The sequence below is a fragment of the Petaurus breviceps genome, unplaced genomic scaffold (assembly GCF_028583685.1).
Source record: "Petaurus breviceps papuanus isolate PSGF00001 unplaced genomic scaffold, PetGlider_PUasm1.0 173, whole genome shotgun sequence".
Classification (NCBI taxonomy): Eukaryota; Metazoa; Chordata; class Mammalia; order Diprotodontia; family Petauridae; genus Petaurus; species Petaurus breviceps.
The window spans coordinates 318461-334867 of NW_027185759.1; the positions used below are offsets into that span (position 1 = coordinate 318461).

The 16407-nt window shown below is 56.6% G+C and overlaps 2 protein-coding genes across 2 annotated transcripts in view; one reads left to right on the forward strand and one right to left on the reverse strand.

The window, feature by feature from the left end:
* TRPV1 (transient receptor potential cation channel subfamily V member 1) overlaps positions 1-1449 on the forward strand; it is a 27696-nt gene extending 26247 nt beyond the window's left edge. The window contains exon 16 of the mRNA XM_069083676.1: positions 883-1449. Coding sequence (XP_068939777.1) covers positions 883-1055 — 173 coding nt within the window. The 3' untranslated portion in view covers positions 1056-1449. The remainder of the gene's footprint in view (positions 1-882) is intronic.
* A 2030-nt stretch (positions 1450-3479) lies between these two features.
* LOC138157908 (transient receptor potential cation channel subfamily V member 3-like) overlaps positions 3480-16407 on the reverse strand; it is a 14844-nt gene continuing 1916 nt past the window's right edge. Inside the window, exons 3-16 of the mRNA XM_069083677.1 lie at positions 16039-16203; positions 15404-15547; positions 14880-15181; positions 13315-13494; positions 12958-13122; positions 11430-11550; positions 11177-11325; positions 9116-9268; positions 8838-9005; positions 8686-8752; positions 6343-6611; positions 5934-6070; positions 5383-5465; positions 3480-3559 (exon numbers count right to left, since the gene is read on the reverse strand). Of these exons, the coding sequence (XP_068939778.1) occupies positions 3480-3559; positions 5383-5465; positions 5934-6070; positions 6343-6611; positions 8686-8752; positions 8838-9005; positions 9116-9268; positions 11177-11325; positions 11430-11550; positions 12958-13122; positions 13315-13494; positions 14880-15181; positions 15404-15547; positions 16039-16203 (2183 nt within the window). The remainder of the gene's footprint in view (positions 3560-5382; positions 5466-5933; positions 6071-6342; positions 6612-8685; positions 8753-8837; positions 9006-9115; positions 9269-11176; positions 11326-11429; positions 11551-12957; positions 13123-13314; positions 13495-14879; positions 15182-15403; positions 15548-16038; positions 16204-16407) is intronic.

Consider the following 16407-nt stretch of genomic DNA (forward strand, 5'->3'; position numbering starts at 1 on the left):
CCTCTCCTGTCGCTCCTTTCTTCTTTTTTTGCCGCCGACGCCGTCCCCTGTGCTCGCCCCTTGTCTGGCTTCCCTCCCCCCCCCCCCCCCCCGCCCCTCTCTGTCCCCCCCCCCCTCCCCCCCCTCAGCAGCTGGCTCCCCTTCCCCTCCCCCCTTGGTGCTGCTCTGCACTCTTCACATTCATTCCTATTCAGTCCAGTAAGATTGTAGCCCATTCCCAGCCCAAGCTTGGCTGGGCCATCCTTCCACGAACGGACTCCCACAAAGAGACTACTTGGAGGGTGTGGGTGGTGGGGGGTTTCCTGTCTGGCTTTGGTCTCTGGGAGCTCTTGGGTCAAATCTGCGTGCTGTGGTCACTCTCCTAGTTTAATCCCAATGAGAAGCTGTGTAGTTTAGTGGGACCGGTAGCTGGCTTGGGGCCTAGGAAGACCTGGTCCAATTGCCTTTTCTGTACTGTTGGGGCTGGGCAACTCCCTGCCTGAGTGCCCTGGTCTAGGCCCCTCTGGGAAGCTCTAAGGTCAGAGGAGAGGCCGCCCCACACTCCCTCAGGGAGGGCTTTTTCTTCTCCCTGGAGTTTCTTAGAACAAGAAAGTCTCAGCTGCCTTCCCTGTTCCCATTTGCCATGTTTTCCTCCTTCACGGGTTCAGAGGGAGGCAGGGATGACCTGCTTTAACGGTGGGAAGAGCTGACGTGCTGGGTGAGCCAGTGAGTCAGGGGTGCTGAGGACATAGCCGCAGGGCTAGAGGGAGCTGAGGGTTCTCTCACAAGCAGCAAGGGGAGAAGTGTCAGGGGTTTCATGGAGGAGAGGGTGGCCCATCCCTTTGGCCATTTCAGGACCACTGCACCAGACTCTTTGAATGACCTTTCCCCTCCCTGCCTCAGTTTCAGGGAAACATTGGAAGAATTTTCCTCTGGTTCCACTTTTGAGAGACGGGACAAGCCGAGACAGGCGTTCCAATGCCCCTGAAGAAGTGCGCATGAGGCCCTTCTCAGGGTCTCTCAGGCCTGAAGATGCTGACGTGTTTAAGGACCCCCAGGCTTTGGGCTTTGAGTGATGGCTGTGACCCGACCCTTACCTGCCTGGGACAGCCAAGGATATTCCAGTCCTCTGGGTGTCCCTGGGTCCTGCCCAGTGACTCTCAACTCACCATGATGCTGGTGCTGCTGCTTCCAAGGTTCAGCCATCTCTGCTGCTGCTGTTGCTTGGCCTCTATCTATATGGTCGCTTAGAGGTATCAGGTGCCTGTGCTCTGTGAGGTCCTTGCATCCTGGGAATTGAGCATGGACAATGGGTCCTCTGGCTGCCCTGCTTTTCTGGTCCTAAAAGCACTTTCTGGGTACCTCAGTTCTGCCTCCCCTATCTCCTCCCTGGCCTGTAACCTGGTCAGCCTTCTTCATTGTACTTAGGGTTACCTCCACATGCACAACCCCATCCCCAACAGGGAGGCCTGGAACTGGCCAACACGGCCCCCTGGAAAGTCAAAGGGTGACAGGAAGAGGTTTGTTCCCTAAGTTGAGCCCATAATATTGACATTCCCCACACAGCTGTTAGCTTGCTGAACGTTGGATCCCTTTAGCTAATGATGATGTTATGTTTGAAATGATGGTGTGTGTGAGTTTGTGTGAGCATGTTAACCCTGCCTTTGTCCCCAAGGTTCCAGTGACCCTGAAGCGTGGCCCAGAACAGGAATTCTCACCCTTTTTTCTGTCTTGGCCTCCTTCTCAAAATGATGTTAAATGCATGAAATAAATACATAGGATTGCAAAAGAACTCAACGATGTTGGAATGTCGTTATCCAAATACATTAAAAAAAAAGATTCTCAGACAACCTGAAATCCGTGGACAGGAGCTCTGGGCATTCCGTGGAGGCCAGAGTCCGTGGAGGCCCAGAGTCAAGCCACAGGCCTGGGTGTAAAGTCTGTGTGACTGCAGCTGCTTCTCAGGGATGAGGGGGGGTCTGGTCTATGAGGACAGACGCCCTCACAGGCACCCAGTGGGAACCTGTAGGTGTCACCCGACAGGCTGCCTCTTCCCCCAGGACAAAATGCTGTGTGTAAAGGGACCTCGGGGAACACTGTATGGATTACTTCCAACCTGAGCTGATCCAGGGCTAGTCCGGCCACATCCTGCCTCATGTCTGTCCTGGCTGGGTGGGGGGGAGGCCATTGGAGCCCCTCTGTTCCATAGAAATCACTGTTCATTCTTAAAGTGGTGGGCACCATGATAGTGAGGGGGTGTCCCTTCTGGCCCGCTAGGTACCTCAGGTGACAGTGTGGATGGTGGCTGAGTCCCTGCACAGGGCCAGCCCCCAACCTGCAGTAAAGGAAGCTGGGAGGCAGGCTGAGGCAGCCTGTGGATGGGAGCCATGGAGGGCCTTTGAAAGTCAGAGGCCAAGGAAGGCAGGATGGGGAGGCTGGGTAGGGTTGCAGCCTCACCCATACATTTTGTTCCTCATTCCTGTCCCCATCAGCCCCTTAAATGTGGCTGTGGCAAGGTTGGGGGAGAGGGAAGGCAAATCCACCACAAGCCCTCAAAGAACAGCATTTCAGAATCTTTTGAAGAAAGGGGTTTTGTTCTGTGATGTTTGGATTTGGTCAAAGGCTGAACATGAGAATGGTAGAGGGTTCCCCTCCCCTGGGCACCCTTAAATAGAACTGGTGTCTCTTCTACCTGTGTGGGCTAGGAAAGCCCAGTGGGGCTCATAACCCTCCCCCAGGATCTTTAACTGTCCCAGTGGGGACAGTGTCATTTGGGGGGGCATTGAGGTGGAGCCTGGGGCTGGCCCTTTCTCCCATCCACCCCTGGAGTACCCAGCCTGGGTGGAGCTGGCACCCGTCCTTCCCCTGAGCTATCCCTCTTCCTGGTGGGACCCTGACTGGTTCAACCTGACTGCTGTGAGCCAGCCCAGTCAGGGTCAGTCCTGGGCACAGCAGAACACGGCTTACAGCAGGTGTTTACTAGCTGTCCAAGGTGAGGACAGGGGCCAACGTGTGGCCCACTTCACTGCACAGCCAGGTAGAGGGGCCTGGATGCCGGTGATCAGAGCGGGCCTCCTAGAACCGCAACAGAAATCCACTGTTCGAGGGAGGGGCAGCAGGATCTAACCAGGGCTCAGTCCCAGGGGGACCACAGACAGGAGGAATCGACCTCTGAACATTTGTGGGAGATGAGGCTGAATTTGGGGCTAGGTAGGGGCGTCACCAGAGTGACTCAGGCTGTTTGGGGCTCCCTAGGGAGATGGTAAATTCTCCAGGGGGAAGACCAGAGCAGGTTTCGCTGCTGGGTGCTCCCGCTCCCATGATGCCTCAGATGGCCAGATATCCACCTTCTGCCCGACCTCTTCTCCCTACGTAGTCAGTCCATCCACCTGCTAAGCTCTGTCTTCTTCACCATGTCAAGGGTCCAGCCCCTAGGGCCTGCTGGGAGCCCGCCCAGGGCAGGGCATGGGATGGAGTGAGAAGGGGAAGGTAGGGCCCCTTCACTGGGGGGCCAGGACGGCCTGGAACCATGCAGTGTGGGTAGCCTGGCCATTCCCAGGGCTGTCCCGCAGGGTGGCTGCTGAGCAGCCAGGACCCCAAGCAGTGAGAGCAGCAGGTGAGGGAGGGGCCAGGACTGACCAGGGAGAAGAGACTTCCTCTGGGCCAAGGAGGTGCTTGCCTCAGCTTGATGTCATCATCACCATGACGACAACAACAGTAATGTATGCTACCATTTATTGAGCCCCTACTATGTGCCAGGCCCTGTACTAAGCATGTTACAGTTATTTTCTCATTTGGCCCTCCCAACGACCCTGGGAGGGAGGTGTTTCCCCATTTTACAGATGGGGAAACCGAGGCAGGCAACGATGAAGTGACTTTCCCAGGGTCACACAGCTAGGTTTGAGGCCAGATAGGAACTCAAGTCTTCCTGACTTCTGGACCAGAACTCTAGCCACTGAGCCCACATTTGTGTTTCCAAATCTTAGGAATCTTAAAAAAGAAAGAAAAGAAAAGAAAGGCTGTATTTGCCAGCATCTTCCCGCAAAGTCGAGGTGAAACAGTGTTTTTAAAAATAAAATTCATTCCTTTCAGGACGCTCTGCCTTCACCCTCCCCCAACAATAGTCTTTGCCTTACACAAAATCCTAGGAGTCATTCTTGGCCCTCCATACAATCCCTGCTCCCCTCCCTTCCCCAATCTGTGTCTACACCACCCGTCTGGCAGGAGGGAGCTAGGTGCTGGCTGTGACACCACATCCCAGCTTGTGTCTAAACCATTCAGCCTGAGCCCACTCTGCCTGTTAGCTAGTATTCCGGAGCGACCCACAAATGCCATCTCATTCCATCTTCCCCACAACCCTGGGAGGGGGGCAGGTGTTATTAGTGAGGGACTTGCCTATCACCTGAGACAGGTTCCAACCTGCCTCCAGGCCCCTGCACTATTCACTGCATCACCCTGCTGCCTTGAAGGGCCTGGGATCACAAGGGTCACGCACCTTTGTGCCAGGAAGGGTGGGGGTGGGGGGCATTTCCACTGCCCACAGGATGCCTGCGCTGGCATCTCTTGGTGGAACTGCTAGGCACCTGCGCTCCTTCATATTGGCTTCATTCCCTCAGGGTGGCAGACTTAGCAAGTGAGTTATGAGATAGCAAAAAGAAGGGGTCCATAAATGGGGAGCTAGATGTGAAGTGGGGGAGTCACTACTCAGTGACTTGAGTTTGGCTGCCTGAGCAGAGCCCCTGGTGATGTACCAGGTGTGGGTGGTACCAGAGATGCCCTCCATGGTATACCAGGTGTGGGAGGTACCAGACCTCCCCTCTTCCCAATGGGGTACCAGGGGTGGGGCCATTCCTGCTCAGGGTACACAGATCATTCAGAAATAGAAAGCAATCCCAGGTGGTTCACTTGGCTTTAACCTGCCCTCAGCTTGGCCCTGTCCCTTCTCTGGGTGATCCTGAGGGACCATAGCCATTTATGAAAATGTGTGTCACTGTGATGTCAGGAAATGGCTCTTTATCCACACATACCCAGTTCGGGTAAGCCTGGGTTGGGTGTGGCCACTTGGGGACTCCAGCAGGAGCATCTCCTGTGGGAGGCATCCCATCCTTGAGTCAACAAACAAGATGGGTCCCAGGTTTCGTCTCCTCAAGTCAAGCTGGGGCTGTCCTTCTGTCTGCTCTAGAACCCTTGGCTTCCAGCAAGGCCACAGTAGTGCCAAGAGGGTTCCTTTCTGTCCTAGTATCAGGCCTTGGCCTTTCCTAGGGGGTGCCAGGCCCCCAATGCCCTCCCTGGCAGGCCTGGGGCCATGGCCAGAAGAGGCTTCCACAGGAGGGAGCCTCTGGCACTCTCTTTCCAACCCCCTTCCTCAGTTCAGGCTGGCACCACCAGCTCTGGCCTCAGTACCTGGGGAGACAGTGGGGTCTTCATTGATGCCCATGACTTGGTTCCTCCCAGGAGCCCTTGTCTGCCTCTTCCTTTCATTCACTCTACAGGAAAAGAAGTTAAAGATGGGGTATGCCCAGCTGTGGAGCCTGCCTTCAGGGGGTGTGAGCAGGGCAGCCCACTCTGTCCTGAGTCCTGTGTGGTCCCTGGCTCTCTCTCCAGGCTCCTTCATTCTCCTTGGTTGCTCATTCAAGGCCAAGCAGGGATCACAACCATTTTACAGATGGGAACACCAAAGCTCCCAAGTGAAGTGACTTGCCCAACATCCCCCACCTTCCCTGGCCTGGCAGGCCTTGGAAGAGTGTTGCTGTGCTCTGGTCATGCAGGGAAGCCCCTCTAGCATCCCTGCCTGGGCTGGCGCTGACCAACTGATTGCCAGGAGGCCTCTCCTGCCAGACATGACCCCCCCCCCCCCCTCTGGCGACCTGTTCCTTGTGGGGGTAAGGCCTGGGCTTACCTCCTCCTATGAGGGCTAAGCCTAGCCCAGCCTGGAGGAGGCCTCCTGCCCTTACCTTAAGCACATCCTCAGGTCTCTTTCTTGGTTTGGGGTCAGCCCCACATTCAGGTTAAAGTGAATCTTGCCCTCCTGAAGCCACCACCGCCAGGTCTTTGGCAGACACCTTTCCAGGTCCAAGATAGTAATGGCTCTCTAAGGTCAAGAATGGGAGGCCACTCAGCCCATTGTCAGAGCCCAGGCTGGGAGCCCAGGAGCAGCAGGGCCTGCTGTGATCCTGGCAGGTGGCTCACCCACAGAACTCTGGGGCTTTGGAGAGTAAAGGAACCCCCTCCAGGTTCTGACTGTCACACCCACTCACAGATCTTGGGCCTGGCAAAGACAAAGTGGCCAGTGTGACCCTCTGCTGCTGAGCTGTGGGGATGATAGGTCCTGGGTCAGTTTCCCAGTCACTGGATGCTTCATACCTGCACACGCCAGATTTTCTCAGTCCTGGAGGACGCCACGTTGACAGTCTCGGTCATGAGGGCAATCAGCATATTGAGGAGCAGCACGGAGGTGAGAATCACGTAGGTGATGAGGAGGAGGAGGAAGAAGACTGGAAACTTGGAGTGCTCAGGTCCCGACAGGTTCCCGAGGCCGAGGGTCAGCTTGAAGAGAGCCCCCAGTGCACTCCTCACGCTGCGGTAGGGACAATAGCCAGGCTCCACACACTGGATAGTCAGGGCTGAGAGGGCTGAGAGGGAGAACAGCACGGGCCCAGGGGTCAGGCTGGGTGAGCAGGGGCGTGAGGGAGGAGAGAAAGGCCACATACTGACCACCGGCTCCTTTCCTGCCTACAAACAGACCTAAGTCTCCCCCCTCCTGAGAAAATCCACTTCCATGGCCCCTGGGTCCCTGGTATCATTTGATAGCTTGTCTGCCCTTTGTGGCCGAACTCCTTGAAAAGGCAGTTACACTAGGTGCCTCTTTTCAACTTCTTACATTTTGGCTTCTGACCTCATTATTGCACCAAAGCTGCTCTCTCCAAAGTCACCGATGGTCCCTTAATCATGAAAACAATGAACTTTGCTCAGTCCTCATTCTCCTCCGCCTCTCTGTGGCCTTGGACACTGTTGGCCACTCTCTCCTCCTGGAGAGACTCTTCTCTCCGGGTTTTCAGGACACCTGCCCCTGCCCAGCCTTTGCTCCTCCCTCTCTGCCCGGTCCTTCTCTGTCTCCTTAGCTGGACCCTCCTCCAGATCACCCTCTGACCACGGGTGCCCCTCAGGCTCTGTCCTGGTTCACTTGGTGATCTCACCTCCTGTGGATTTAATGACCATCTCTATGCTGATGATTCTCCAGTCTCCCTGTCCTGCCTCAAACTCCCTGCTGACCTAAAGCTTTGCATCTCCAACTGCCCTCCAAATATCTTGAACCAGATGTTTAGTAACATAATAAACTCAAGACATCCAAACCCCAGAACTTGTCCTCTTTCCGCCTCCTGCTTTCCCTGTTACTGTCCAGGGCACCCTCACGGTCCCTCGGAATCATCTTGGACTCCCCCCCCCATATCCAATATGGTGCCAAGACCTGTCAATTTCACCTCTGTATCTCCTGTCAATTTCAGCTTTGCAACCTCCCCATTGATTTCACCTCTGCAGCATCTGTTTGTTTCATCTTTTCAATATCTCTTGCCGATTTCACCTCTGCAGCATCTCTCCAATACCCTCCCTTCTCTCCTTGGACACTGCCCCCACACTGATGTGGCAGATCCTCATCACCTCACATCTGGAGCATTGCAACAGCTGCTGGGGTGGGGGGGAGGTCCTGCCTGCCTGCTTCAAGTCTCTCCCCACTTCAGTCCATCCTCCACTCAGCCACTCCTAAAACACAGATCTGACCATGTTTCTCTCTCTCTTTCTCACACACACACACACACACACACAGACACACTTCGGTGACTCCCTATCACTTCCAAAAGCAAATGCCAAACCTTCTGTGTGTCGTTCAAAGCCTTCATCACCTGACCCCCTCCTACCCTTCCATTCTTTTTACACCTGACTCCCCAACATCTTCGATCCAGTAAACCCTGGCCCCCTGGCTGGCCCATGAGCATCTCTCTTTTGGTCCTCAGCATTCTCTCTGGCTGGCTGTCCTCTGTGCCTGGAATGCTCTCCCTCCTCTCGTCTGACTGCTGACCTCCCTGACTTCCTTCAGGCCCCCATTAAAATCCTCTCTTCTAGAGGAAGCCTTCCCCTGGTACAGTCCATAGAGTCCTGGACCTGGCAGTCCTAGGTAAGTCATGGTACCTCCGCCCACCTCGTTTTCCTCCTCTGTAAAGTGGGGATAATAACAGCACCTGCCTCCCAGCGAGGACCAACTGTGTTAATCATTGTAAAACGTTCACAGCAGGAAGTGCTGCTGTTACCACTGTTTCATGTTGTTATGTCTTAATTCCAGCCACTTTCCTCTGTGAATGACTTCCTATTTACACTGGGTACAGAGCTCGCTTTGGACATATCTGTTCTTATGCTGTTTCCCCATAAGACTGTGAGCTCCTCGAGGGCAGAGACTGTCCTCTTCCTCTTTTGGCATTCCTAGCACTTAACATAGTGGCACACAGTAGGTACATAATGTTTGCTGACTGACTGACACAGAAATACCCCCAGACGCTGGGGCCCAGGCAGTCAGCCCTTGCCCCATCAGCCAACTTCCTAGCGTCCCACCCTCATGGGGGTGCCATGACCCTCTTGGGTGTGTGTGGGGATGGAGCTGGGGGGAGAGGCAGAAGACTCATATCTCCCTGGGAAGGGCTGGTTTGTACTCACCAGATGCAAAACCCAGCAGGAAAACCACATACACCAGCAGGAACCTGACCACATCCTGGAGAATCATCTGAGGAAGCCCAGAGACAGTCCATTAATGTGAGGGGCAGCTGAAGTTTGGACAGAAGGTACCCAATAGATGTTTGTTGACTGACTGACTGACAGGTGATCTCAGCTTTGCGCTGCCCAATACCCTGAGAAATGGGGGCGGGGGGGGCCTGGCAGAAGTTGGAATCGGACCCAAGTCTCCAGTCGCTGGCCAAGGTGAAGCGTCGATGAAACCCATCTTGGGTTCCTGTTGCTCTCTCGGCCTGCAGGGCAGGCTTGGTGAGCCAAGGGGGGTCATAGTGCTCACCCCCTGAATCCTTGGGGAGGGCAGGCCAGGGTGGATGGGATAGTGGAGACCCAGAGCTGGAGCCATTCCGGGGCCTACGGAGGCACCTGATGCAGCCCGCTGGGATTCCCGGCTCACCTTCTGCAGGACCACCGTGTAAATGCCCGTGAACTGGAAACCCCGAGAATAATAGAGCAGACCGAACCATCCAAGTACCAGGGCCACACCCTGCACTACCACCACGTTCTCTGCCTGGAGCCAGGACAGCCCCAGAGAGCAAAGCACCAGCCCTGCCTGGAAGAGACTGAAGACCAGGCCATTCCTGGCCTGCCCCACCAGCAGCCCCAGCCCAGAGCCCCAGGGCCCTGGGCCCACAGAGCCAGTCCAGGTGCTGCTCCCCCTCCCCCTCCCCCTTCCCTCCCCTTCCTTCCCCTCCCTCCTCTCCCCTCCTACCCCCCCCCTCCCCCCCCCTCCCCCCTCCCTTCCCCTCCCCTCCTCCTCCCCTCCCTTCTCTTCCCCTCCCCTCCTCCTCTTCTCCCCCTCCTTCTTATCCAAAGGCTGCTTCGCTTTGCCTTGGGCCATGGCATGGTAGGGATGGGCTAACTCTTTGAGAGGTCTCTGGGCAAACCATCCCCAATAGGGGAAGCTTCATTAAGGGTCTCCTGTGGCTGAGGCTTCAGCACAGCCAACAGGTGCTACAGAGAAGCCAAGGAGACCACAGTGGGCCTGACTTCCAGACCATGGGGGGGGGGGAGGTGAGCAGGTGATGCCTGTGTCTGTGCCAGTAACAGGGAACAGTTCCACCTGCCCTCAAGTAAGCCAGAGGAGAAATAGGGAGGTCCCTGAGACCAGAGATGATGCCTCTCTTTGAGAAAGACTTTAAGAAAGAAGCAGGAGAAAAGGGAGGGGTGGAGGAGGGCATGGCAGGGAGGGTGACACTGGGCAGGGAGTTGGGACAGGCAGCAGAAGCAGACAGAGGCTTCTTTGGCTCCAAGGAAGGATGAGAAAGAGGGAGGGAGAGAGAAAGAGGGGAGGGGTGGCTAGTGAATAGTGAATAGAACACTGGTCTTGAAGTCAGGAGGACCTGAGTCCAAATCCAGCCTCAGACACTTAACACTTACTAGCCATGTTACCTTGGGCAAGTCACTTAACCCCAATTGCCCCTCCAAAAAAAGAGAGAGGGAGAGAGCAGAGGGAGAGAGAGGGAGAGATGGAGAGACAGAGAGAGACACAGAGAAAGGCAGGAGGGGGAAAAAGAGAGGGGGGAGGGAGACAGAGAGGGACAGAGGGAGGAAGGAGGGAGAGGAGGAAGAGAAAGAGAGAGGGAGAGAGGAGAGATAGGGAAAATAGTTGTTTAAGGGGTCAACATCTTTTTAGTTACATTCTTTAGTTCAGGGGAAAAGTCAGTACCCTGAACTTCAGAGAAAATACAAGCAAAGAAATAAAGATCAACAGACAGGGCTCTGACTGTCTGAGAAATCGGCTCAGATCAACAGATCTAACTGTCTGACCAACAGTGAGAAGCTCCAACATCTGGGTTTTTCAAAGCCAGCAGCTCCGTAATGGCTACCAAGAGTCTCATCTGGTCAGATCACAAGAACACTCTTCTAATGAGTGAGCCCCCAAAGCAAAATGCCAGCCTCAGAGTATACATACCCTTTTTAGAGACAGAGGGCATCACACCCCTCTAACTCAGTGTCTAATTAGAAATTAACAAAAGGTGTGAGAACCTTTCTACAAGCAAACCTCCCCCAAGCAAGCTTCCCTTAATGGGCTCCACCTGAGGCCTATTAATGGTCAGGGAAGATCTTACATCCCATTAACATTACACCTGCCCACCTGTCTGCTCACCTACCTGTCTGCCCACCTGCCTGTCTGCTCTCAGAGAGTTTTCCCCCAGGCTGCCCCCTCCTCTGCCAATGTGTGGCACCGTCACTGCCTTACCTACCCAAGGACATGGAAATAGCTTTTCAGAAGGAATGGCAGAAGCTGGAAGGGCCACATCCAGATGATGTCTAGTCCCTGTAGGGAAGCAGATGGCCCAGTGCCCATCAGCCCTCTCCCCCCATGTCCACGGTCCTGGCTTTTCAGACACAAGCAGCACCAGCTCCACTTGGCATGTGCCCACTTCCCACCACTCAGATGTTGGCCTAACCCCACCCTCTGCACTGGCTGGCTAGAGAACAGAAGCTCCTCGAGGGCAGGGCCCCATTCTTCTTGGCCAACAGTTTCTAGCACAAAGTAGATACTTAACAAGAGCCTGCTGAAGGCCACTGACTCTGGTCTCCCTGAAGGGTGAGGGCCAGGTGCTGTGGCAGGAGTTAGATGGAGCAGGGATGAGCAGAGTCAAAAGGCTGAGTCAGACAGGCCAGGCCTGGTCTTGGGGCTGATGGGCCACCAGAGTCAGACTAACCATCTTCACTAGCATCCCGGCGGCCGACAGGAAGATGTACACTTGCCCAGCGGTTCTCCAGGGTGTTTTCTGGGCAGGCCCAGTGGACTCCTGGGGGATGGCAGAGAGGAGAGCTGGCATCCTTGGAGGGAAGGAGGGGATGGGTGTGGGGCAGACCTCACACCAGGCCCCTGGCTCCCTGCCTGGCCTCCCAGAGCCTCAGGCCTCTTCAGCGTCCAGGTCCTGGGCTCCTCCGATGTCAGCCACCATTCACAGTTTCTCCTCTGCTGGGACTTCATTCCCTCAGTTTCTTCTCTCACTACCCTGGCCATTTTCTTTTTTCTTTTTTTTTTATATATTTTTAAGCAATCTGGGTTAAGTAACTTGCTCAAGGTTACACGGCCAGTTATTTCTGGGTGTGGTGCTGAGTGTCTGAGCCCAGATTTTTTGATCCAGGTCATCCCGACACTGGAGCCAGTGCTCTTACTCGCTGAGCCACCTGGCCGCCCCTAAGCAATTGGGGTTAAGTAACTTGCTCAAGGTTACACGGCCAGGTGTTTCTGGGTGGGTGCTAAGTGTCTGAGCCCGGGATTCGATCTCCAGGTCTTCTCAGCACTGGAGCCGGTGCTCTTACTTGCTGTGCTACCTGGCCGCCCCACCCTGGCCATTTTCCTGTTTTGTCCCTTCAGAGTCTCAGCCCTGTGGTCAGCAGGGTCAATGGGACTCTCCCCTCTCTCTCTGAATCTTTCCCTCTCACCTGATGTGGTCACCACAGAGGCCCCAAGCTGGCTGCTGGCCAGGAGCAGAGGATGCTGGACTCCCAGGAGGGTCCCCTTGCCTTGGTTTGCCTGCCCAGCCTCATTACTTACTTACCCTTCTCCCCTCATTTACATTCCTCCAGACCCTGGCCATCCCCATGTAGCCTGGCATCTACACCTGCTCTTTGCAAAGTCACAGAGGCCTCTTCTTGGCCCTGATCCTTGAATATCCCCACCCAGACAAAGCCTGGTGCGCTCTCTGGACCTGCTCTTCCCTCTCCTGCCCATCTCCCTGCCCCTTCTCCGTCTCCTTGGCTGGCTCAGCCTCCATCCCCTCACTGTGAGTGCATGCCCAGCCCTGGTCCCAGGCTGCTCCTCTCTGCCCCTTGGGGCAGAGGTGGCAGATGGTCTCTAGGCCCAGGATCCTGCCCCAACCTCTCTCGAGTTCCCATCCCACATCATCAGCCACGCTGCTCAGTGTTATCCAGGGGGTTAGGGACAGGGCAAGCTTTGACTCTCCAAAGCCAGGGCTGTATCTCCCCAGCACTGTAACCTAAAATGTGGCTACCATCCTGAGGGTCTCTAGGAGATCTCCAGACGGCCAGAATAAGGCACTGGGAGGCATACCCACTGAGGCAGGGTCGAGGACCCCTGGGCCAGCGGGCCTGGGGGAGGAGGGGGGAGGGACCTGGGGCCAGTGGGCCTGGGGGAGGAGGAGGGAGGACCCCTGGGCCAGCGGGCCTGGGGGAGGAGGGGGGAGGGACCTGGGGCCCTAGGATGGGGAGGATCACCTGGCTCCCCAGGGTCGCTGGCTGCTGGGCTGTGATTGCTGTGAAAAGCCCCATGTAGACAAGATACCAGGCAGTGCTGATGGCAAACATGGGCCCAGCAAAGGAGGCCCACTTGGATTGTAGCAGACTGTGCAGGGGCTCCACCTTCAGCAGCTCATAGGCTTTCTGAGGGGGAGAGAAAGGCCTTGAATGCCACCTTCACTCAGGCTGACCTCCCTCTGTCTTCCCCTCTCCCCTCTCTGGTAAAGCTGCCCGCACAGGGCCACCCTTGGGACCTGGCCACAGCCAGCAGCTTCTCTTGGCCCAGGGCAGCGGGCCCCAGGAGGCCATCGGCCCCAGGCAGACAGCGGCCCTCACCTCCATGTCTGGGTTGGACACGACCATCTTGAGGGCAGAATGAGTCTCTGTGGTGTCCACCTCACTCAGGTCATACAGAGAACAGCTCACTGGCCCATAGGTCCACTCAAGGAACCTTCTGGAGAGGTGGTGTAGTGGGTCACCCACTGGGAGCTCTCTGCTCAGAATGCGTTGGAACAACTGGCCCAGAGGAGAGGGGCAGAGGAGGCAGGGGACATGGAGTGGGGAGGGGCAGGAAAGAGGAGGGAAGGCGACAGGGTGGGGCAAAGAGGAGAGAAGAGAAGGGAGGAGGGGCAGAGGAGCAGGGGGTCAGTGCCAAGGCTCGGAGTGCCACCCTATCCGCACTCCCGACAAGCTCTGCGGAGGTCAGGCAGACGAGAGTGATTGGGGCAGATGGAGTGGAAGGGGGCAGGCGCAGAGAGACCAGAAATGCAAAGGTGTGGCGTCGAAGCCGCCACCATGGACCTAGCCCTGTGCTTTCATCACCTATTCGCCAGACGAGCCCCCTCCGCTTTCCTGTTGTCTTGGCTGGTCTGTACTGAGTGCAAGCCCCCTGGGGGGGGTCTCCCCCTCTATTGCTCATCCGGTTACCTGGTCTCTCAGGCATTCTCCATCCCCCCACACTGCACTGAAATCAAGGCCCCTACCACTCACTGTTTCTGTCCTGGGGGAGATGTTCCAAGGAATGCCTTTCTTTCAGGCCACTAGGACCTGCAGATCTCTTCCTCATCATTTCCTCCCTAGGGTCCTGCCTAAGGTCTGCATGGGAGGAGAGTCCTTAATGGCTCATCTTTTTCTGGGGGGCCTCCTTAGCCCTAAGGGTGGGACTTGAGGTCGACTGACGCTGGGGTCGGGACCCTGTGGCCTTTTGCTCTCTTGGGCGGCTAGGGGGTGCTGCAGCAGACAGAGCCCTGGGCCAGGAATCAGGAAAGACCTGAGTTCAAACCCGACCTCAAACATTTCCTTCATGGGGGACCCTGGGCTTTTCAGTCTCTGTCTGCCTCAGTTTCCCCATCTGTAAAATGAGGATCATTATAGCACATCCCTCCCAGGGTGGCTGTGAGGATCAAAGGAGATGAATTTGTGAGGGCTCAGCCCAGCGGGGCACACAGTAGGTGCTGCTATGACCATTTCACAGCATACAGGGTACCAATTCAGGCCAGAGACAGGCTGTGCCTGGGGTCTCAGAGCCCACAGGGCTGGGGTGGAGGCCTGGGGCCCTGCCTCTGCCCCCGCCTCCTGTGCCAGAGGCTGGTGGACCCAGGGTCTACACACATGGATGAGCCATGCTCCGCATTAAGGCAGCCTGGACACAAGAAACAAGCCCTGCCCAAGTCTTTTCGGCCTTGTTCCCCCTCCCCTGTTCTAGCCTGGCCCCTGCCCCCTCCCCCTGTCCTAGCCTCATCCCTCTGCCCAGGGCTGGTATGTCTCCCTCCTCCCCCAGGAAGGTTCGGGATGGCAGGAAGCACCCAGGGTTGGGGGGTGGGGGTGGCAGCCAGCTCTCTGCTCAGTCGGCAGTGGCCTCCCTCAAGCCATCCCTCCATTGGTCCAGCTGGCCCTGGTACCTCGACCTGGCCCTCCTTGGCAGCCAGCTGCAGCGGGGTCAGGCCTTGCTGGTTGCGGAGTTTCTCCAGGTGGGTTCTGGAGGCTGTGCTGTCCCTGAGCCGCCTGGCTTCACTGAGCTCCAGCACCAGCTCATACATGTCGGCAACTCCAGGGTGGTCACTGGCCCCCAGCACCAGAGCATGCAACACTGTGTTCTTTAGGGAGTCCCGAGCCTCTGCCAGGCAGGGGTCAGCCTGGCTCAGGAGGAACTTGACCACATCCGGCTGGTGGGTGCAGGCCGCCAGAGACAGCGGATGCTCACCTGGAAGAGGACCCCAGCATCCTGTGAGGGTCCTGCCCCAGGAGCCCCTGGGCCCCAGAGGTCCCATACTGGCTCCCCTCTTGGGGAATAATCAAGGAGAAACGTGACCCAGAGAGGAGGCCTCTGGGGGAGCCTGGTCATCTGTGCCCCCTCTCTGCCCACCTCAAACCTTGTCCTCTCTCTGGCCAGGGCTCCCAAGCTTGGCCTTGTGGGGCATCTTACCAAAATAGAAGCACTGTTCTTTGGTGGGGTTCAGCTGGAAGAACAAGCCTGTGGCCCTGGCTCGCAGGTGGGCTCCCTTTTCCACCAACAGTTGGACTGTGGACTGCAGGCCCCTCTCTATGGCGATGTGCAAGGCTGTCTGTCCTGAGGACACAGGGAAGGGACCAGAGGGTCCACTTTCAGAGGCCCAGGGCCTCGCCCGCTCTGGTCTTTTCTGTCCCATCTCACCATGTTCAACTGGAGAGCAGCCCTCACCCCCCAGCAGGAGAGCGGACCCTCCCTAGACTCAGCAGGAGAGCGGACCCCTCCCTAGACTCAAAAGGGGGGCGGCCCTTCCCCCGCTCTGGGCTTAGCATTTTGTCCCAGCCCGATCTAGTTTCTGGCCCGATCTAAAACCATTTTCCACTGTTGCTATTCTGCTTTTTTCTTCTCCTCAAAGCCCTGTCACAATCTCCCCATTTTATAGATGGGAAACCAGAGGCCCTGAGTATCCCATTCAAGGGCTCACAAACCCCTTTTCATGCTCTAATCGTGTCTCTCTGTTCCCCCCATTTTACAGAGGGGAGAGTGAAGAAGGAGGACCAAGGAGGGCAAGGAGGGGCTGGGCTGCATCTGGGCCCCCTGCGTGTGCTCACCATAGTAGATCTTGTCCGTGTAACAGGCATTCAGCAGCGCAGGCAGCTCCCCGTGCTCCTCGGCATACTGAAGCAGAACCCTCACCATGGCCAAGACCTGCTGCTCACTCTTGTCCTGAGACCGCAGCAGCGCCTTCATCAGGCACGTCTTCCCTGTGGTTCGCTCTGTTGGGAAGTTAGTGAGAGTGGGCTCTGAGGGGCTGGGTGCTGGGCTAGCCTTTGCAGTCAGGGTAGGGGGAGGTGGGAGAATCCAGGCCCCTCAGTGGTCTCAGCTCTGGCCAGCTGCTGGCCCAGGGCCCCCTGCCCAGGCCCCCCTGTGCCCAGCCACCACTGTGCCCAAGCCCCTGCCCAAGTCCCCTGTGCCAAGGC